At 33.8% G+C, this 22,500-nt stretch overlaps 5 protein-coding genes across 6 annotated transcripts in view; 3 read left to right on the top strand and 2 right to left on the bottom strand.

Moving 5' to 3' along the window:
• Positions 1 to 906, bottom strand: part of LOC105160987 (xyloglucan endotransglucosylase/hydrolase protein 9-like) — a 3,189-nt gene extending 2,283 nt beyond the window's left edge. The window contains exon 1 of the mRNA XM_011078535.2: positions 546 to 906. Within this exon, the coding sequence (XP_011076837.1) occupies positions 546 to 717 (172 nt within the window). The 5' untranslated portion in view covers positions 718 to 906. The remainder of the gene's footprint in view (positions 1 to 545) is intronic.
• LOC105160922 (probable carboxylesterase 18) lies at positions 4,114 to 5,139 on the top strand. Its single transcript, XM_011078449.2, has one exon. The coding sequence runs from the start codon at positions 4,114 to 4,116 to the stop codon at positions 5,137 to 5,139; it is 1,026 nt and encodes a 341-aa protein (XP_011076751.1).
• LOC105160921 (proline transporter 2) lies at positions 11,440 to 16,099 on the top strand. Of its 2 annotated transcripts, XM_011078448.2 has the most exons (8): positions 11,440 to 11,848; positions 12,529 to 12,608; positions 12,663 to 12,807; positions 12,912 to 13,006; positions 13,249 to 13,438; positions 14,463 to 14,587; positions 15,250 to 15,465; positions 15,624 to 16,099. In XM_011078448.2, exons 1-8 carry the CDS (start codon positions 11,629 to 11,631, stop codon positions 15,999 to 16,001), a joined length of 1,449 nt encoding a protein of 482 aa, XP_011076750.1. In that variant the 5' UTR covers positions 11,440 to 11,628; the 3' UTR covers positions 16,002 to 16,099. The 2 variants fall into 2 exon arrangements, with proteins under 2 accessions (XP_011076750.1, XP_020549228.1); XM_020693569.1 differs by having other exon boundaries at positions 11,442 to 11,848; positions 12,529 to 12,807.
• On the top strand, positions 17,892 to 21,380 carry LOC105160919 (probable sugar phosphate/phosphate translocator At3g11320). The gene is made up of 4 exons (XM_011078447.2): positions 17,892 to 18,736; positions 19,091 to 19,194; positions 19,302 to 19,530; positions 20,201 to 21,380. Exons 1-4 carry the CDS (start codon positions 18,287 to 18,289, stop codon positions 20,345 to 20,347), a joined length of 930 nt encoding a protein of 309 aa, XP_011076749.1. The 5' UTR covers positions 17,892 to 18,286; the 3' UTR covers positions 20,348 to 21,380.
• Positions 21,269 to 22,500, bottom strand: part of LOC105160918 (LIM domain-containing protein WLIM2b) — a 3,619-nt gene continuing 2,387 nt past the window's right edge. The window contains exons 4-6 of the mRNA XM_011078446.2: positions 22,404 to 22,438; positions 22,226 to 22,315; positions 21,269 to 21,768 (exon numbers count right to left, since the gene is read on the bottom strand). Of these exons, the coding sequence (XP_011076748.1) occupies positions 21,559 to 21,768; positions 22,226 to 22,315; positions 22,404 to 22,438 (335 nt within the window). The 3' untranslated portion in view covers positions 21,269 to 21,558. The remainder of the gene's footprint in view (positions 21,769 to 22,225; positions 22,316 to 22,403; positions 22,439 to 22,500) is intronic.

The following is a 22,500-nucleotide window of genomic DNA, read 5'->3' as shown; positions in this document are numbered from 1 at the left end:
TCGCTATTTGATTTGATTTTTATATATATACCGAAAATCAAAGTGCTATTGGTTATTTGATTTAATCTTGTAATTTATTATGGTTGTAAATTAGTATTCCACTTTTTTTAAGGATTTAATGCAATTACCCTGTAACATTACGAATGAGCAAAGTATTTCTTTATGGAAAAAAAAATAGTAATTTATTTTTTTAAAGTTTGACTTGAAAGGGATATGTGCTAATTAAAAATTGAGAGAACACATCTTATTGATTAATTTTTTGCTGACGTGGCAAGCAATTAGTGTAATAAAAAAAAAAAGCAGCAAAACCTCAGTTTGGTTGAAAATCAAGTTGACACGTCAGTAAAAATCAGCTAATGCAGGCATTTCTCCAATTCTTAACTGGCGAACAACACCTTTCAATAAACTTTATTCTTCAATTGCGAAATGAAAAATATAAAAGGAGCAAATTACAATCCTAACAATGTAAAAGATTAAAACAGGAAATTACTATAATGAGAGGACTAAGAATGCAATTAAACCCATAATCATATATAGGTAGTTACCAGTGGAAGAGTCGAGGGAGAGTGCAATTTGGGCGCCTTGAACAAGGATGTGATGAGGTGCCCAGTTAGCCTGGAAGAGTTGGTCGAAATCAGCAGCATACACAACTGTTATACCAAAGTTTATGAGTGTGAATATTGCCTTCCATGTTCTCAAATTGGAAGGCTTCTTCATCTTCTTCCTTTAGACTGAGCTCCAAACCACAACACCAATGCTACTATTTATAGCACGACGCCGTCTTATTAAGAAAGGTAACATGCTTCCCACTTGATTCAAGTTTGGACTAACTGTGTTATTTTTTTAATTGTAATTTTTAAATCGGGCGGGACGAGACCAGCATCGCAGCCAAGAGCCAAACAATCAAAATGACCGTGCTTCAAATCAACGAAACTCAAAACACCGTTGTTTCATGAGAAAAAGAAAAAGAAAAAAAGATTAAAACAATGAAAGCACTAGACCAAAAGAAATAATGTAGAAAGCAAGCATCGTCACAAGGGGGCAAATAAGCAAAACAATAGATCAATTTGCACAGGAAACAATAGATTTTAGCTTCAAGTAAGTGTATTTTTCTGAATGGATTGAACTTTGGCATACTTTGTGTAACAAGAGGTATGGGTTTATGATAAAAATAGGTGTTTTTGGGATAATGGGAGGCATGAGGGAGTGAACTTTCTTACATGAAAAGGGACAGGAGTGGAGTCCATCCGACAGCCACTACAATTTGCTTATGTTGCTGTCATTCAAAATTAACTACTACATTTTATATATAAGTACAGTTGTACATATATAAGTTTAATTGTATTTTTAGTTCCCAAGTTATAATTATTTAAGATTTTAATTTTATAATATGTTAGGATCGTAAAATGGTCCTTCACTTTTTTTTAGTTGGGACAACATAGGTTGAAATTTTTAAAATTGGCTGAAATTATATATGTTGCGGTCAAATTTGTCCTAATATCGCGAAATTAAAAAGGTGAGGAATCTTATGTGGTTTATAAATTTAAAGATATTTTTAACTTTCTTTTGTGAAATGCCTTTTAATAATAAAATTATGCAATTCCAATTAAAGCAGATAATACCAAACGTAAAAAGGAGTGCAAGTCAGACTATATATTTAGCACCGTTTAGGGTAGCATCTGCATCTCTCAAGCTCTTCATCTGGACAGTGATGATATGGGATAGCGCCCTCATCTCGTTCCATATTAATTAGTAGCAGATGAGAGACTCTACAAATAAATTATTTAACTGGGACGGGCATTTGCGAGGAAAATCACAAAATACATCTCAAATACCAATTTGCGATGGGCGTAACGATGGCCGGATGAAAATAGCAAGAACTCCCAGAGTAACCACTTTTGCGATGGAAACCCACATCCGTCACAATGTTTGTATTTTGCAACAATTGATATATAAAACACATTTTGCAACGGCTTGTTTATGATGGGTGATGTTTAAAAATGGACAATTATAACTTGAGACGGGTTTTTTACTACACATCGTCACAAATTCAAATTAATTTTGTCATGTTGTTGCAACGAAACTTGAAATCTATCTTGATGTTGTAACGAATAGATTCGTCGCACCATATGTTTGCAACGGCATAGCGATCCAAAGATTGCAGCGGATTTGAGATGAAATTCATCATTCCTTTTGAAGGAAAAATCCGCTCGTCGCAAGTTTACAACCACTCTATGACGGGCTTGCAACGAAACTTGAAATCCGCTGAAAGCATGTTGGCCTAATTGACAACATGGGGTTGCACTGTTTGATTTTAACACTAAAATGACAAAATTATAATTCACAGTCTACAAGGGTATTTTGATCATTTCACTATAAAAATGAATGGAAACTAACGAAAAGGTTAGTTGTTAGACAAACGTTAAAATTAGAGGGAATATTTTCTCAAATAACAAGAAAATATTTATAATTATGTCAGATTTTAAAAAAATTAATTGTAATTTACCCTTATATTATAAATATAACATACTCAATAATACATTAAGTAATAATTAAATTGCAGTCTTTTGCAGTTTGAAATTATTTAACCATATCCGGACATTCTTTTGTTGTCCCTTCTCTTTTAGACCGAATATTGTTGTCCCTTTTAGACCGAATACCCCACTCATTAACTCACAAAGCCTACTCCTTCCGTGCGGTTTGGATTGGAGCGATTGCTTGTAGAAGTTTAGCGATTTTAGTGAATATTCGTACAAAAGCATCAACTTGGCTTTTCACTACCAAAAAAAAATAAATTAATTTCCTATATTTTAATTACTGCAATTTAAAAATTATGGTAAATCAATATTATTTATCACGATCCAATAAAATCGATGAGAAAACATAAACTTTGACCACAAATAAATAATTGTTTACATGATTTTATCTATAATCATAATATTTGCTATAATTTTTAGTTGTACTAATGTTTCAGCTTCTCTTGCAAAAATATCTGCAATTAATTACTATTGACTTACAATTTCTTACAAATTACTTGCGTGAAGAAAGTTAACAATTTGTGAAAATTAATAAATTGATGGACCATATCGCCGTACCGGTTTTTGGAGGATTAAAAGCGCCAATTCCCATATAAACAGGATGAAAGTTGCGATCACGTTAAAAAAATTCTTAGCCATGTCAATCATACAGAAAGTATAATACACTTATCGTATAATTAATTAACTATATATCAATCATACAATAAATATACTATACGTATTATATAATTGATTCAAATATGAACAAACTCAATCTGAATTAGATTTTTACTTAGAGCACATGATAAAAATAATTTGATGTTAATTTGCACTTGATAAACATACAATAGTAGAATGCAGACCCTCTAAAAAGAATGCCATTCGGCTATGTATCTTTTCTTTTGGCATGATAGACAAATGTGGACAGGCTCCGGCACATGTCTTACATAAACTAAAGCCAAGAGTCCCTCACCTTCCCAATATTATATCAGTTAGATCAAGTCATGTAGATGGCAGCTGGAACAGTAATTAGACCACCCATTAAATATATTTTTAGTCTTGCAATTATATTCTTGATACTTAATATTTCATTTTATTAGAATTATAAAACAGTCCAGCATATTTTTTAATTTTTGGATATAAAGACAGATTTGATCGAAAAATTTGAAATTGACTTAAAAGTGACACGTCATTATTGAAAATGAAGGCTTCTCACCTTGTTATGGGTTGTTTTTAGTAAGATGTGATGTTAACAAGAACAACTCAATAAGGCCATAAGCCCAATTTTTAACAGGCTCACGTAATGCACGTGTCACTTTCCGGCCAATTTAAATTTTCGGAGAAATCTATTCTTGAACCAAGAAATTGAAAAAAATTGGAGGACTATTTTGTAATTCTAATAAAATAAAGGACTAACACGCGAACGTGATATAATTAAAGCACTGAATGCATTTAAGTCATTGGACCGGTAACTGATGTATGTCCCCATCTCAACCTCACCGCTCCAAAGCAGCTCATATCCACACACTTACACATACACAAACACAGAGAGAGATTATCATAGTGCAAGATTGAGATCTGAATTATCAATCACAACATGGCTGACAACAGCACAAAATCCCAACCTAAGCTGCCATTCATAACAAGATTAAAATTGCTCATATTAGGATTGGCTAGGCATGTTTACATCCGCCGTGATGGGACGATCAACCGCCGTGTCCTCCGCCTCATAGACATCAAAGCATCAGCTCCTGCCACCAAACGTATCAAAGGCACTCGTGTTTCCACCTCCGACGTCCCCATCGACCCCTCCCGGGACTTGTGGTTCCGCCTTTGCGTCCCTACGGACGGGGTTTCAGATAAGTTACTACCCTTGATCGTCTACTTTCATGGAGGAGGATTCACCAATTTCGGCCCTGACTCCCAGTGCTTCGACGATCTTTGCAGCCGGCTAGCAGCAGAAGCGCCCGCTGTCGTCGCTTCCGTGAACTACCGACTGGCCCCTGAGCACCGGTACCCTTGCCAATATGAGGACGCTTTTGATGCCTTGAAATTCATCAACACACAAAACTACGCTGTTCTACCCGCCGCCACTGACCTCAGCAAATGTTTCATTGCTGGAGACAGCGCGGGCGGCAACATAGCCCACCACGTGACGTTTAGAGCTTGCCGGGATCGTCATGAACTCGACAGATTAAAAATAGCCGGACTTGTCGGGCTGCAGCCCTTTTTCGGAGGAGAGGAGCGAACGGAATCAGAGCTGAGGCTGACGAGCACGCCTATGCTTAACGTGGAGCGTACTGACTGGATGTGGAGGTGTTTTCTGCCGGAGGGCGCTGACAGAAACCATCCTGCAGCGCACGTTTTCGGGCACGGACAGGACGCCAAGGACCTGAAGAATATAGAATTCCCAAAGGTCTTGGTGATCAAGGGAGGTTATGATCCACTGAAAGATTGGCAGGAACGGTATGTTGAATGGTTGAAAACCTGTGGGAAAACAGTGGAAGTGATCGAATATCCTAACACATTTCATGGTTTCTATGGGTTCCCAGAAGTGCCTGAATATGATTTGTTGATTAGCGACGTGACGAAGTTTATTCAAGAAGGAGCACATTGTAGCTGAATTTCACGGGAGGCGAATAATAGAAGAATAAGGATGCATAGGCCTATGGCCTGACCAGGAAAATCGGGCATCGCCGGGCTGGACATGCCCGCCGCTCACTTGTCTTAGACCTCTTTTCTGTAATGCGGTTGTCTCCACCAATATGTGGTTGTTTGTCTATTCTACTACACTCAATGTTCATTAAATTAAAAATTAAAGTAGCTTCTAACAATATTTCTGACTTGGTGAAAACGACGACACTGTTAGGGATTGACTATAGCCAGATTGCGAACAAGTATGAAAAGAAGGGGACCCCTCATATATTTATAGGTGTTTGTAAAATTGGATCTGAATATAGATACACTTTACACTCCAACAAACGCTTCCTAATCTATGCACAAAATTCTCATAATTAAAAGTCTGAAGCAATTCAATAAAAGTCGTGAGTTACAAACAAAATAGATAAAATTGGAAATAAACGACTTTGATCAGAATGACTTTTAGGCTTTGAGGATGGAATTAAATATGTGATAGTACTGTCCTTTATTAAATGAATAATTTAAAAAACTCGAAAATTAATTATAAGGTGCTTACTTATATGTATTACCAAAATCATATTAATTTTATCGAATATTTACTTTGAATTATTCTAATAATTTTGATAGCGAAATGACATTTTAGCGCTTCTATTACAAATTTAACGCCACAAAAAATCCTAAGCACCAAATTCATCTAACAACCTTAACATTGCAAAAGCACCAAGTGAAGTATAAGACAAATAATACATCTCAAATGAGTACTTATCTTGAAGTGAAAAACGAATACTCCATTATCATAACTACAATTCGCAATGATGTAAACAATACCTTGACATTTTGAGGAAAAAGTTGGTTATGTAGTACAGGGTGCCGCATGATTGATGTGGCACTATTTGAGGTACTATTTATTTTGACTTGTGACAATCGCAAATTTGTCCTTAAAATGACATCTCGTTGATCATAAAATAAAATATGTCATAGTATCATCAGCTCCAGACAAGACAAGAAGCTCGGATAAGTTGACGGGGACTTCAAAAATCCTAGGTGAAAGCTCCTTATGACCAATTATAATAGTTTCACTAAAATTTATCCTCAATATGTAAGTTAATTTTAATTATTGTTCTTAATAGTTAATTTTAATTATTGTTCTTAATAGTCAATGTCAATTTCACAAAAATTAAATATATTATTCCTAATTATAGAACAAAATTATTTTTGGGGATAATTTACCAAATAAATTGGTGTTATAAAATTAAAATTCACAATGAATTTGGGTTTTGTGAGTCCATTAAACAAAAAAAACAAAATACTATTGCCTACATATTAGTAGTTTTGGACTAAAACTCGTGGTAAAGAACTATTATTATTCATGATTAAATAAAATCGATGTAAGAACTTAGCTTAATCACCATAAATGAGCCATGACAAATATTTTAGCCAAACTCGTAAAAATCACAGCCAACGACCGATGGTCGTGGTCAGTAACTATTTACTATAGTTATTTATTTTTGAACCATGATAATTAATTATGGTTAAATATTATATTTTTTTCGGTGAATTAAGTGTGCAAATCCAAAATAAGATATAAAATTTCTATTTTATTTTAGAGATGCTAATTTGGTCCAAATATGCTAAAATATGATCCATTTATAAAGGAATAATTCATGATGTTGACACCCAATAGAAATGATACAAGGGGACCCCAATTCGCATTATGACATAATAATAAATCAAGTAAAAAAGCTGTCAAAGTCAATGCTTTCAGCTACTACGAAGTGTTGTAGTTGTGAGTGTCCGAAATCTTCCTTAGCATGAACTTTTCAAAGCAGCTTGTAATTTTCTCCCAAAATTTTTGGAGATTTCACTTTAATGCAAATTTCATGACTGTAAATTTCACGAGACAAGAAAATACTGCACACGAGTTTTTGAATTTAATCACGTATTTTGCAGGTATAAAATCTTTATTTGGAATCTCTAATTTTTTATCTTGATGTTATGTTTGACTTGATATTTTCGAAGGGGTAACCTGACATTTGATCTCCTTCGAAGTTGACTTGAGTTTTTAATAATGCAAATTCGAGATGCTCTCGACTCATTCCCAAGTTAAACTTTATAAATTTGAAATATTTGACTTGAATTTCAATATGCGTAGGTGAATAAATGCTCTACTTCGTTAAGGTTGATTTGTGCTTCAATAATATTAGTTCGTGGATCTCGCACAACAATCACGAATTAAACATTAAGGTTTGATAATTTTCACGACAAAGTGCCTTAAGTTTTTTTTTTTTTTTTGAACGGTTTCGTGGATCTCCTTGAATTTTGGTAAAGAGAATTCATGCTCTTTTGCTCGTATTTTGACTTGTCGAAAAAATATCTACTTTTTGTTGTAGGATAAAAAAATTTTGTCATATTTACTTGATGAAGCGGCACAACTTGATTGGCCCTTCACGATTTATTTGACATTTAGTTTTGTTAAATTGGCAAGATATGATTTAATTGTGAAATTACTAACTTGCACTTACTTGAATCTAACATATGATTCACTTGCCAAAAACGTGATATTTTGACACTTGGCATTATTTGATTGTCGAAAATGTACATTAATATCAATTAATTATTTATTTATTTTAGGAATTAAATTTGATTAAATTTCTTAAATATAAATAAAAATTGATATTATTTTCTACGTGTTTTCATTTAATTGATTAAGCATAATTTTATTTTTGAGCGTTCAAGCCCTTGTGATGTAGAACAAGAGGTGGATGTGTTTTTGGAGCGTTCGAATAGGCATAAGTCGAAGATTTAGCACTTTAGTTGTGTGGTTTGACCATGGAACTTCAAATAACCATACTTTTAATTCGATTAGAATTACGGAACGATCTACACACGATTTCGATATTTTTCGAGAGGATAATCCAACTCCTCACCACTATTGTCATGAGGGGTTATCGTTTGTCAAATAATATTTTTCATGATGGAAAACTAAATTTTTACATCGATTTTATCTAACTATGACTTTTAATTCATAGCCCTTAAAAGTATTGGCAATAAAAATATCTTTTCTAATGAGTATTTTTCTTATGATTTTTTTCTTTCTTTCTTTTTTTTTTTTTTTTGGCACTACTACTTCGGCCGGGTATTTATAATTATAATTATGATTATATGAGATGTATTTATAATTTTATAAAATATTGGTATAATGTTTAATTTGAGAAAATATCAGTATAATTTGTTTAAATATTTTAAAAACTAAAATAGACAAATAATATTAGAATTTCTTTGATGGTTCATCTAAATAATTGATGACAGAAATGTAAACTTGTACTATTAAAGTATTTGTTGGAAGACCATAATTTCCTCTGCTCTCTCATAAGAATCACCGCCGGAATATCTTATTAATCATGACGGCAATGAATCTTTGAAAAATTATTAGGACTAAATTATGATGAGCTTCTTAAACTTTTAATATAATTATAAATATTTATATTATTTAGAAAATATTGATTATTTTCTTAATTTCGCCCGGACGTTTAATAACCAACTTAATTATTTAATCTTAGTTAGATTTTCATTCATTTTTATAAAGAGCTGATCAAAATATTCTAATAATATTATAAGTTATAATTTTATTTATTACTAAAATTTTATGACACTTTTTATGGGGTAAGTTGGAAATTTTCAAATCTTTTCATCCATATTGTTCGATTTTTTTATAATTCTTTTTTTTTTTTGACAAAATATACAGTACATTAATGAGAAAGTCGACGATTTTATATTTTATTAAATATCAAGAGGTATTGATAATTTTTTAAACAACAAGTGTATATTAAAAATTAGGGTTCATTGCACGTGACTCCCTCTGAAAATGCGAAATTATAATTTTCCTAAAAGAAGTTTTGAAATTACACTTACATCTCTTTCGAAAATTCACTTACACCTTACTCTCTTTGGTTAGGATTTAGACGAAAAGTACTGATGTTGACAAAAAAAAATTGTATAAATTTTTAATTTTTCTCATCATTTAATATTTTCATGTAATAATTTTGTACGTAGGAAGAAATAAATGTAATGATATTGATATGACTCCATATGAATATATAATATATTACATTTATCCTTTTATAAGTATAAAAATATACATAAAAATGTTAAATAGCGCACAAAATAAAAAATTTATGTATTTTTCTTTGCTCTCGTCAGCATTTTTCGTTTAAACCCTAAGAGATGGGGGGTCAAGTGTAAATTGAGAACTTTGAAGAGAGGGTGTAAGTATAATTTAAAAAAAAATAGGAAAAATATAATTTAATATTTTTAAAGGGAATTTAAGTGTATTTAATCCTAATAATTATGCCAAATCTGACCAACTTCTTTGTAATTTAGATTCATTATATAACCAGAAAACGCCAAACCGAAAACAATAACTGATTGCACCAATAATTCATACTCAATTGTTTATTCTTTCCGGTAGGTTTCCATCAGCTCCTCTTATTCGGACAGTGTCGCATAATGAGGCTTTCCTTTTCCATTCCATCACTCATAATTGGATTTCAAGGGTGGTTTCAATAATTATTCTTTATTCATTGACAGCATGTGGTTAAATTAACGAGGCTTAATTTGGTTGGCGAAATTAAAGCCGCATGATTTTAAAGGTTATGGTTTCGAATTTCGCCAGATGTTCGGGATGTTGCTTGTTGTATAGCAGAAGTTATTGTCTATTGTAATAGTAGGTGTTATTGAGTAAGATATGATATTGTAATAGTTTTTGTTAGATATTGATGTCGATATGAATGATTGTACTTGTATCTTTTCTTTTTTTTTTAAAAAAAAAAAGCACGTGGCTAAGTTTATATGATATATTTATATAAAATATATATTTTTTATAAAATACTTTTAAAACTTATCACAAAGGTTTATGCAATTTTCAAATAATATGGAAATAAATTGTATTTAACCCTTTTTTTTTTGTAACTTTAAGAAAAGTAGTTTATAAATTTCTAGCATTTTATTTTTTAATCTCTTTCTAGAAACTTTATGTACCAACATTTTATAATTTTTTAAATATTTTAGAAAGTATTTTAGAAAACTTATTAATCTACCCAAAATACCCTAATCTTAAAATATTAATTAGTGTAAAACAAATAAAACATTGTCATAGTAAATACGACATAACAACCGGAAACATGTTGTGTTTACTCCTCAATTTTTGACTTTTCTTTGTCCAAATTCATCATTTCTCAAAAATTGAATTTCTTGAATTGGAAAAATCAACCAATGTCTTCATGGAACTGATTAATCGTAAATAAGAAACAATTTGTAGCAAGCAACAAAATACATTTTTTATTTAATTAAATAATGTAGTCACTTATATAGTAAATAATTCTTTGATTGTCGATATGGATTTTGACTAAAATATTCTCAATTACCTTAATTTTTGCTTAAAATAACTATTTCTTTCATTTAATTATATTAATCTTTTTCTAATTAAATAACTCTAATAAGAATTAAAAAATTATATAGATATTCGAGTTAACTAAAAGGGTGATTGGCTAAGCTCATTTAGAAGATCTTATGAGATCGTGACGTCTTATAGTTGATAACATGTTAGATTTTATTTTAAAAATAAATTTATAAAGTATTTGGATAAAATAAAATTATGAAATTTATAAGATGTTAGTTATGTCAAATTTAAGTTAATTTGAAAGAATTTGTTAAAAATTAGAAATAAGTTAGCAACTCATATTTTTTTCTTAGAAGAAGTTCGTAAAATAAAAGGGCAAGACAATCAAACTAAAGTATAAAGTTTTTCGAGATTTAAGTTTTTTTCGGAAGTATGTTGAGTCAGATTAAAAACATATGATATGACTATCGAGTTTTTATCATAAAAAAGCAAAATCATCACTAATTGGACGTAAAGACCAAAATCGCCACTGTTTTGAAAAAACAAAATACTAAAATCGCCACGTTCAATATTATATGATCAAAATTGTCAACCTCTAAAAATATATATCCAAAATTACAAGTTGAACTATTACATCATTAGATTTACCAAAAACCCCATTTTAAATACTGATATGACTCATAACTTGAAATTTATCGATTCAAAGAGAAAAATTGCCATAAGTCTTTAAAATACAAAACCCAATGCAAATTTATTTTTGAATAGATCAAAATTGACAACTCCTCTGATTTACATCATTGAAATTGCATTTTTTTTCCCATTCAATTTTAATCGAGAATAATTTGATTTTTTTAACCCTGCGCTTCGACATTGGACACACGATCCTTGACGCCGAACCAATCCCAACCTCATATAACCATATTTATGGAAGATCGCGCCAAACTGTATTAGCAAGAGGGCCCCATTATACCCTCTCCTGCTCTCTGGAAAAAGGCAGGCACACCTACCACTGTGTGTTCAAAGAAATATCTGAAGTTTACTCTACATGATTTAATACTCTGCTCAGCGAGTTCAATGGTGTTTTCATGGTGTTTCACCTGTAAACACAATCTGGGTTGGGAAGAGGAGGCAAGATCGGTGCTTTTGGGGAGAGGGGAAGAAGGGGTGCCGGAAGCGGGAAGCCCAGAAGTAAACCATGTTGCAGGGACCTCTTGCTCTGAGTCTGGTGAAAGGGTCTGTTCTGATGATCATTTGTTCGTTGAAATTCCAGACACTGCCCATCAAATTAGCCAAGGTTCTTTTTCTTTTCTTTTTGTTGTTTGCTTTGGTGTTAAGTACACTAATTTTTTGCTGTTCCGTTTCTGTTTGTTTGATTTATGGAGTTGGTTGGATTTAGTTAAATTCTTTTATGTTGATGGAATCGCCCGCTTGTCTGTTTGGAGGTGCTTTTATTGTATGTTCCCTGATTGTGTTTGAATGGTTGTTGTATTATGAGGTCAAAGAATGATTTTTATGCTAAATGTTATACTAATTGATAGAACGAAGTTCGATATCAAATATTTGCTTCATCAATCTTGTTTTTCATTAGAAATAATAGTGTTATGTTTTTTGGTCTTATTTATACGACCCAATTGTGGTTTGAACAGTTTGGTGAAACCTTTGGATTCTGAATTAGTTCTCTATTATAGTTTCATGCTTATAGAATTCTTTGGGATCTATTCGAGTAGTTAGAGTGCTATGTTTGTAGAGCAAATTGGATTTCTAGTGAGCCGGTGCCCAACGTCACCTAAGAACCACCACTTCCGTCTAATGAAAATTTTGATACACTAAATGTAGAAGAAATTTTTCTTCATGTTAGTAATTTAAGGTCATGAATTGTGGTAACTCTAGTGATATGGGAGTTTGGTGATTTATTATTTATTCTGTTTTTCCAAGTATTTGCGGCTTACTTTTTTACCTGTTGTGTGAATGTAGACTCATGGTTTCAAGTCGGATTTGTTCTTACCACGGGGATAAACAGTGCCTATGTATTGGGATATTCTGGGGCCATCATGGTTCCATTGGGTTGGATTGGCGGTGTTGCTGTGGGATATTCTGGGGCCATCATGGTTCCATTGGGTTGGATTGGCGGTGTGGTTGGACTAATTTTAGCAACCGCCATATCTTTGTATGCAAATGCCTTAGTTGCCAAGCTTCATGAATATGGAGGAAGGAGACATATCAGGTATAGAGACCTTGCAGGATTTATATACGGTAAGAGCAGATAAAAGGATGAAAAGAAGTTGAATCCAATTAATTAGTGCTGGTTAAAACATTCTGCTATACTGCTTTACGGAATGAGATTTTTGTTGCTGCAGGTAGAAAAGCTTATTCTCTTACATGGGGACTGCAGTATGTGAATCTCTTCATGATCAATGTTGGATATATCATTTTAGCTGGCAATGCTCTTAAGGTAACATACTCTTTTTGTCCTATTTCTCTTTATCTAATTCCCGGTGGGATAGGAAAACATTCTGTGACCATCTACGTGATATTTGTACTTCACATTACCATGGTTGCTTCCGCCAACTCTGAAGTACCTCTGCACTATTGAATAATACTGTCTGCTAAAAAATCTGGAAGGAATCAACTGAGCTTACTATGAAAATTTTTAAGGCTTTAGCTCACCTTTAATTCTATTGACATTATATGCAGGCTATGTATGTTCTTTTTCGAGATGACAATATCATGAAACTCCCACACTTCACTGCAATAGCAGGGCTTGCATGTGGTCTTTTTGCGGTGGCCGTACCCCATTTATCAGCACTGCGGGTTTGGTTGGCATTTTCAACATTGTTTAGTCTTGTGTACATTGTCATAGCATTTGCTCTGGCCCTTAAAGATGGTACAGCCTCCTCTTTTCCTTGTTAACATGTAAGGAAATATGCCAAATTTTAATCTTACGCTTGAGATTTGCTTGTAAACTTCCGTTGAAGATATTATCTCCATTTGGGTGGCACCAAAATTTGGGTTGCAAAGGACACTATTAAGTCTCAAATCAAAAATAAAACAAGCCATATTCCCTTCTAAATTGAACTCTTTGTTTTATCCCACCTTAAGCTGAATATTTGAAAGGCAGATCTACACCAGGGTGTTGAATAAAACTAGCTTTCCATATCTGCTCTTTTCAGATCGTGTATAGTTCTCTATATATTGGGAGGACTTAATATATTTATGCTTATGTTTTCCTATTTGTACAGACAACTTATCTGACACCTTTTTCAGAAGAAAGAAAGAAAGAATCTTTTGATGGTTCACCTAACTGCGTCAAGAATTGGTGGTTGGGGAGTTGCGAGCTATAATTTTTGGTTGTGCCTTTTAGCCAAAAGTTGACTTGTACTAGATACCTGTTCTATAGATAGTGAAGTATTTTCATGGATCTGGTTTACTGAGGAAGTCCTTGGATGAGTTTGGACATCTTAAATTTTACATCTGGATTTAATTTGGAGTGCATGACATACTTTTGTTTCACTCCTTATACACTATCAATTAGGTGAAAAGAAAGAAAAAGGGCAATTTCCACTGTCAAAATAACCAGACATGCTTAAACCTAGAAACAATACTGTTCTTCTTTCATGGACTGGCTTAAACGGATATGGGAGGCAAAGCTACATTTCATGATAGCTATTGTCAGTCAATCTGGAATAGAAGAGGTGATTGTTCATGAGATAAAGTATATATGTCATCCTTTCTTTTCAAATAATTCACCCATGAAAACAATAATCTCTTTAAAGATATCTTTTCCCTGTACTCCTCTAATCTGCTCTGAATAAGCATTACTAGTTGTGAATGTTATAGTTGTGCAATATCAATTCTCAGCTTCAGAACTTATGTGTTACCTTTTCTGAGTAAATCATTTATTCTTATAGGCATTGAAGCTCCTCCCAGAGATTATAACATTCATGGAACAAAAGCAAGCAGGATTTTCACAACTATTGGTGCATCAGCAAATCTTGTTTTTGCCTTCAATACTGGAATGCTCCCGGAAATACAGGTGAAGTAGAACTTGGTAATCATTGAGTAAATGAGATGATCCGTAATCATTGAGTAAATGAGATGATCTGTGCTGTGCTGTGCATATATTTACATAGTAAACGACGCTTGTGCTAAAATAATCAACTTTGGCGTCTTTTAGCACAGACTTATCCGCGGTGACTGAATTCACTTGTGCAATTATCTTGAAGACTCATGAAACTTTTTATATTAAACAGAAATGAATAAACTGCTCTTACTTGATTCATGCTTTTTCTTGTAAAGTTATTATTACTTTGTAATTTGTGTTGTTCTTATTACAAACATTATTCTCGCCAGTAATTGTTGCTGATAAGATGCACCAGTCACTGAGATAAGCAATACACAGCTAATGTTCTTTTCCTTCTTTCTCAAATTGCGAGACATAGTACAATCGATCAAGTAATTTATCCATCTCAATTTCATCTTTGTGGTGTTGTATGGCATATTAGGAGCACTGCTCAGCATGATATCAGCAATTGTCATCTCTCGTCCAATGGAAAGCTTTGTACTACACTAGTATCTTGAATATTTTCTATGCTTCTTATTCCATGAAGCTAAGTATGAAGCAATTTTCTGCCTCATAATTTGTTAGTAATTTTAGCTTCCTGATTGTCATTTGCATTTTGTTTATCTTCTTGCCAGGCAACTGTGAGACAGCCCGTTGTTGAGAACATGATGAAAGCTCTGTATTTTCAGTTCACAGTTGGAGTCGTGCCAATGTACGCAGTTACCTTTATTGGATACTGGGCCTATGGCTCCAATGCATCAACCTACTTGCTGAACAACGTCCACGGTCCCATTTGGTTGAAGGCAACGGCTAACATTTCAGCTTTCTTGCAGACGATCATTGCTTTGCACGTAATTATCATTCTCATCATTAGATCTTCATTTTGTTGTACCCACTAGGAGAATCTCTAGAATGGTGTCATCTATTTGTTCCTCAGGAAATATGCTTCTAAGTGGTGTTATACCTTTTTTGCCGCCATACTAACTGCAGAAAAATCTAATCGTTTCAGATCTTTGCAAGTCCAATGTACGAGTATTTGGACACCAAGTACGGAATTAAAGGAAGTGCTCTAGCTCTACGCAACTTGTCTTTCAGAGTTCTAGTGAGAGGCAGTTACCTGGGAATAACCACCTTCATCTCAGCCTTGTTGCCGTTCTTGGGAGATTTCATGAGCCTCACCGGGGCTCTCAGCACCTTCCCTCTCACGTTCATTCTTGCCAACCACATGTATCTGGTGGCTAAGAAACACAAGCTTACTTCGTTGCAGAAGAATTGGCATTGGCTTAACGTATGCTTCTTCGGTTGCATGTCTCTTGCGGCTGCGATTGCCGCCTTGCGGCTGATTGCCGTAGATTCCAGTTTTTACCATGTTTTTGCTGATTTATAACGCTCTATTCATTGAAGGGTTGCTACCTGTGAGCCCTCCATTGCATCTCAATTGTAATATCCATTTTCATCAAGGTGCAACTGAATTGTTAGTATGTATGTTCGTTTATTAGCTTAGTAGTTGCAGAACAAATTCTTTATATTTTTAAATTGATTATGAAATATAAATGGATAATAATTTCTATAAAATAGTCGTTCCTACAAACATAAAAAATAGTTAATAGGAAATGAAAGAGAATAGAATTCTACTGAACTAAAGTGAATTTTTTTGTAACAATAAATGTATATTTTCTCAAAGTTGATCCAATTTATAGTTGTACTTGTTTCGTGTTGGATTAACCTTTAGGATAATTACACTTCCCTTCCTTAACGTTTGGTGTAGTTACACGTAGACGCTATATAATTTAAAAAAATACATTTAGCACCCTTAAAAATTTACTTACGCCTAATAAATAACTCCTTTCGTTAGTCTAAATTCACAAAGTTTGTTGATATTAATAAAAAATCGAAACAAAATCTATATTTACCTCCAAGTGATTTATTACTAATTTATTACAGGTCGGATAAATCTTTTATGACTAAATTACCCTCATACGTTTTTCACCCATTAATACATGTGAGGAAATATATCTTCACCGTTATAAGTGTAGTTTAGACGAAAAAGAATTATTTTTCCTGCAATAAGTCAATCGAGGTAAATATCAATTCTCATTTAATTTTTCGGGTTAATATCAACAAAATTCAATTAATTTTGACTAACGAATGAACTTATTTGTTAGACGAAAGCAAATCTCAGGAGGTGTTAGATGTAATTTTCGAATACACCATACCTCAAGGGAGGGGAGTGTAATTATCCCTTAACCTTTTGCCAAGATAAATAAGAAAAATTTAGAAATACAATCCATAATAATGTTTTATAGCCATAAAAAGTCATCGGACACTATATATTAACTAAAAATACATAAAATTCACCTTTATTTTAAAAAGTTGGGGCACCCCCTCCCCCTATTTTTGGCTAAAATTATAAAATACGGAGGATTCTATGCTATCTGGCCTACGTAGAAAGTCACCATTTTAGTACGTAGGCGTTTACTTCTCCTCTAGGTAAGATGATTGGTGTGTATAACAAGTCACCATTACTACTTGAAATGCAAATGATGCTTCCAAGAATTAAGGATGACGAGAGGCTTTTCTTACATGTTTTTGTAGTTTGTATCTTTTATTATCAAATAATGTTACTTTTTATGATAGATTTAATATTATATACGATAAATCATAATTGATTTATCTTCAATATGTTATGATTATAAATATTTTTTCGTTATTTAAAAAATTATAAATGCTCTTCTAAAATTATAAATCCCTAACAAATACCCTCTTGTGACAGCCCATTATAAGGTATTTATAATTTTTTAAACAGTGATAGGATATTTGTAATTATGGCAAACTGCAAATAAACCTGCTTTTAAATCAACATTAAATTAAAAAAAATGTAATTTTACTATAAGGACAATTTTATCTAAATATTTAATTCAGGTGCGATAAATATGTTAAATATTATAGTTGGTTTTTAAAGTTTGCAGTTGAGGTTCATTTTAATTCGTTAAATTCATTTTTTTTATTTTAGCTTTTATAAATTTTTGTTTTTATCTCAATTTGATTCACGTGACTATTTTATCTCCATAAAATTGTCACAAAGCAATTTTCTACTTTAAAGGCAATTTTTTCTAAATATTTAATTCATGAGGGATAAAGATTATATTTTGTTAGTTTAAGAGGGTGAAAAGCGATATATGATACAGTTGAGGGGGTAAAGCGTAATTAACCCTTTTACTATGGTAAATTGAATTCCCGGCGTTCATCTGCAAACAAATTCCCGTGGGTCGTCCTCTGGATCAAAACCCAACAACACACACACACCAGTCCATGCATACGCATATGCACACAATCCCTTGCATACACGGGCTACTATCTTCTTGTCGATCAGTCATGCTGCGTGCTCTGTATATCAGCAATTCCACGTCTCTGTGGATTTGCTTTCCGAGAATTATCCGACATTTCCTTTCGCGTTTTTGCTTTTATAAGTTTTGGGAGATCAGATTCGAGGAATTTCGCAGAGGTAGCTTGAATTCCTCCTTTTTTCTCTCGGCTTATCAACCCTAACTGATCCCTTCAAAAGTTCTCCATAAGCCCACTTCAGCGATTTATTTGTATAGAGTTTGTCTCCCCTTCAATTTTTTTGGGTTCAGTCGAGATTCTTTTTTGTGAAGTTTATTGGGTTTGACGATGTCAGCGATGAAATCATCGGGCTGGGTGTACACGTTCGGGCTGGTAGCAGCGTGGTATTCATCCAACATTGGGCTTTTGCTACTAAATAAGTATTTGTTGAGCAATTACGGGTTCAAGTACCCGATTTTCTTGACCATGTGCCACATGACGGTGTGCTCGTTGCTGAGCTACATTGCGATTGTGTGGATGAAGATGGTGCCAATGCATTCTGTAAATTCTAGGGTTCAGTTCATGAAGATCTCCGCTCTCAGCTTGATTTTCTGCGCTTCGGTTGTTAGCGCCAATATTTCGCTCAAATATTTGCCCGTTAGCTTCAACCAGGCTATTGGCGCCACCACGCCTTTCTTTACGGCCGTATTTGCGTACCTAATTACTCTGAAAATGGAATCGTGGTTGACTTACGTGACTTTGATTCCCGTGGTTGCTGGAGTCATTATTGCTAGTGGGGTATGTTTGATTTCTCTTTTTCTCAGTTACATAATCTTTTCTGTGTTTCTTTACTGGTATCTTGCTTGGTTTATGTCTTGCCGTTCAAGACTTTTCTTGATCAAGTACTATGCGTTTATGGTGATTATAGACTATTTTGATTGGCCTAGATTTTCGTTTATGGTTTATGTTGAGGAGTTGGAGTATTGCGTGAGAACAGTCATTGCGAGTTTAATCTATTTGAAAAAGAGTTGGCGGGCTTTCTCTATTAGATAAATAAATGTTGTTGAGATATGTGCCAGCTAGAATTGATGAAACATCTTTGATTCTTGAAATTAAGTGTTGGTGTCTCCGTGTCTGATCGTTTTCTGTCAGGGTGAGCCTAGTTTCCATTTGTTTGGATTTATCATGTGTCTTGGTGCAACAGCTGCAAGGGCACTCAAATCCGTGGGTCAGGAGATTTTACTTTCATCTGAGGAGTATGATTCCTATGTTCTTTCTACCATTATTCTTCTGAGTTTGAAGGCTTTAATGTATTTTCTTGCGACTTCATATGGATTCTGAAACACTTTCATTTTTTATTAAGGGAGAAACTGGATTCTATGAATCTGCTCCTGTACATGGCTCCTATAGCTGTTGTATTATTACTTCCTGTAACGCTTTTTGTGGAGGAAAATGTCGTCAGTATAACATTGGCATTAGCAAGAGAAGATACAAGAATTATCTGGTTGCTGCTCTTCAATTCTGCGCTGGCGTATTTTGTAAATTTAACCAATTTTTTGGTCACAAAGCATACCAGTGCTTTAACTCTTCAGGTACTTCTTGATTCCGGTTCCATGCTAATACTTTCTCTTGCTAATCCCCCTTTCTATTGAATTTAATTTGTGTAGATTATGAAATAAAAGGGTGAGATGCATGGATATCATGAGTAAACTGTATTAAGATCTCATAAGTTTCTCTTCCGGTCACTGGATTCCAAACTCGCACTGAATTTTCTTCAAACAAACAATTGCAGAATTATTTGCAATAAGATATTGGCTACGTTCCATTTATCATTCTGAATGAAAGGCAAAGAACAAATTTTCTACCTATGTTTAGATCATTTTGTTGATAAGTAAGGGAATCTCATCCATAAATACCTTCCTGGTGAAGTTCTACTTTATATACACTTGAATTCTTGAAATTGGACTTCATATCCATAATAAGATTAATCTACCAGTCATATGTTCTCCATTCTCAATTTTCCATTCTGGATGAATGGTTTATACATACTACAGTTTACAGAGAACTAGAGGTGCTACGCTGTTCAGATAATTATTGAGCATTTTACTTTTGGTCCACCGTTCGTTGTGGCTAAATATGTTCAGTCATTTAAATACATTCATTCAAATTCTTGAGCACCATGTCCTTGTGAATAATTCCGATGATTCATAAAGTTGTTTTTGTAATCTACTCCACATAACCATGGCTGGTCAAAATCTCCAGGTCCTGGGAAATGCAAAAGGGGCAGTGGCAGTGGTAGTCTCCATATTGATATTCAAGAATCCTATCTCGGCTACCGGAATGCTTGGATATAGTCTGACCGTCTTCGGAGTTATCCTCTATGGTGAAGCAAACAAGCGTAGTAAATGAAAATGTAACATGTTGGAGAAGTATCAGCTGCAATATCCATCTACTTTCTGATATATATGAAAAGGTTTAACCATCTAACGTACGCAAATCCCAGTGATGTACATGCAGTCAGTATATGTATTCAGGCCCTCAAGACCTATATTTGCTCGGAGACCAGAGGCCGAGGCTGAGGCTTCAACATGTACCAGCAAACAAATGGACCGTTTAGTGGTGTAGAAGTTTCAATAAGTCACTCAAATGTCCTACTTCTTCCCAGTCATGGGTTTTACCTTGTATTCTTTAACGAATGGATTTGAATCCCTCCACACAGCTTGTGATTATAATGTTCTTATACCAATTTGCCAAAAAAGGATAGGATTTACCAGTTTGTTACCTCCTCAGTCCGCTACAAAGTATTATGTCTACTTTTCTTTTATTATTATTATAAAATGAATATTGGCCAGATTTGCAATGTGTACAACAAAGCTATAAGGGTGGCATTGCCGCCTTCAATCAATTTAATCATTTATGCATGCATGTCAAGTATATATCGTCACTCACGTTGATATGGCCATCAAAATATGATCGAAGATCCCACCAGAATGCAAAACAATGAAAACGGCATTTGTCCTTCCTTTATATACAATGCAGCATTGTATTCTATTGTCACTAAGATAATACAAATCGAAAGCATTAATTTGCCCTGATTCTAATTTGAAATTTTTTATGAAAATTAGTATAAGAGATGTCTTATCTACAAAAATTTCAAAAGATAATGAATGTGGCTTCTAACGAGATGTATTCTTTTTGGCATAGTAAGTTTCACACAAAATTCACACAAGTCAACTTCAAGACTATAAAACCAGTTAATAAATTTGAGAAAAAAACAAAACAATTCCCAAAATTTGCTTGAACACAGAATTGGAAAATGGAACAATGGGGGATGACAACTGTGTATTGCTTCAATATTGCCTTAAAAGCACTGTTGGGAAATCTGAACATCTCATAAATGGAATGTAAAAGCAGCCCCAGCAGTACACAGCTGGGAAAAGAAGACGGTGAAAAAACAATACATTCGAGTTTACAGGAACGATGATCAAACAGAAAGAGATGCAAAACACACCCACACAGGCAAGCACATAGATAGATTGCGGCAATTAAATGCACCAGAGTTCTACAACCTGTTGAACAGCCATCGGAATTCAAGAATCAGGCAAAACGGCAGCTGTAGCTCAAGAATCGGGCACAACAGTTGTTGCACGTTTCATAGATGCAGACTTGATTAAATGGTTGTAGCTCCCTTTTTCTTTGAAGAGCTGGGAAAAATGAGGCTTGCAGTACAGGATGCCATCAAGGGCTGCATAGTTGGATGGAGTTAAAGAGCATCCTCCATGAGAACACTTGAAACAAGACTTGTGATAGCTTTGGCTTTCCACAGTCACCTGACAAATATAGTGAAACGAAATACTGCATAAAATCCATTATCAATGACGTATCACAAAGTATGAGAATAGTTGGTGTCTTTTTCCTGTCAAAATCCATCTGTTTTTTCCTATACACAAATTTCCGAGCTACAATAGAAGCCAATGATATCTTGGCATCAAAGTAAGCCATTCCAGACATATAGAGAGATTAGTTAGGAGTAAAAGCAACTTAAATGTAACATCAAGAACATAAATTGATGTCAATCACTCCACATACTCATGAATAGACTAAAGCAATTCAAATGTGACAACCATTAATATGTTGCTATTACTTGCCACTAGAGTCTCAGCGCTAGATTCACAGAGCCTGAAATTAACCCGGGATTACATCAAGCTGCTCAAGAAGTTTGGCTAAATGTTGGAATTGAAATGCTGAAACAAGATCTCACTGTAAGCGATCTTAATTTAATTATACCTTCTCCAGAGGGTAAGCTGTTTTACCACATGTAGCACATTTATCTTGTGTCCCCGAAAACATTCCAGCAGCTTTGCTAGGTGATCTTGTCTGGATATTTAGATAAAGTAAATAAAATCAGAGGACCTGTACAAGCATAGTAAGAATTCTGAGACTATATACATTGCGGGAAATTTACCAGCTCCGGAGTTAACTTCTCAGCTGACTTTGCAGCTGCAGAAAATTACATTGATTAAGAAATGCATGATAATTCCTTAAATAGAAAAAGAAAGGAA

Source organism: Sesamum indicum, linkage group LG4 (assembly GCF_000512975.1).
Source record: "Sesamum indicum cultivar Zhongzhi No. 13 linkage group LG4, S_indicum_v1.0, whole genome shotgun sequence".
In the NCBI taxonomy this organism is placed as follows: Eukaryota; Viridiplantae; Streptophyta; class Magnoliopsida; order Lamiales; family Pedaliaceae; genus Sesamum; species Sesamum indicum.
Note: the sequence above shows the minus strand (reverse complement) of the source record. Positions and strands in the feature narration are given on the sequence as shown.

Bases quoted from the DNA above. Each gene is read 5' to 3' on its own strand.
- LOC105160922 (XM_011078449.2), top strand. From the start codon at position 4,114: ATGGCTGACAACAGCACAAAATCCCAACCTAAGCTGCCATTCATAACA.
- LOC105160921 (XM_020693569.1), top strand. From the start codon at position 11,629: ATGGTGTTTTCATGGTGTTTCACCTGTAAACACAATCTGGGTTGGGAA. The intron at 11,849-12,528 runs GTTCTTTTTCTT...GTGTGAATGTAG, and splicing joins TGCCCATCAAATTAGCCAAG to ACTCATGGTTTCAAGTCGGA. The intron at 13,007-13,248 runs GTAACATACTCT...CATTATATGCAG, and splicing joins TAGCTGGCAATGCTCTTAAG to GCTATGTATGTTCTTTTTCG.
- LOC105160919 (XM_011078447.2), top strand. From the start codon at position 18,287: ATGTCAGCGATGAAATCATCGGGCTGGGTGTACACGTTCGGGCTGGTA. The intron at 19,195-19,301 runs GTATGATTCCTA...TTTTTTATTAAG, and splicing joins ATTTTACTTTCATCTGAGGA to GGAGAAACTGGATTCTATGA. The intron at 19,531-20,200 runs GTACTTCTTGAT...CAAAATCTCCAG, and splicing joins CCAGTGCTTTAACTCTTCAG to GTCCTGGGAAATGCAAAAGG.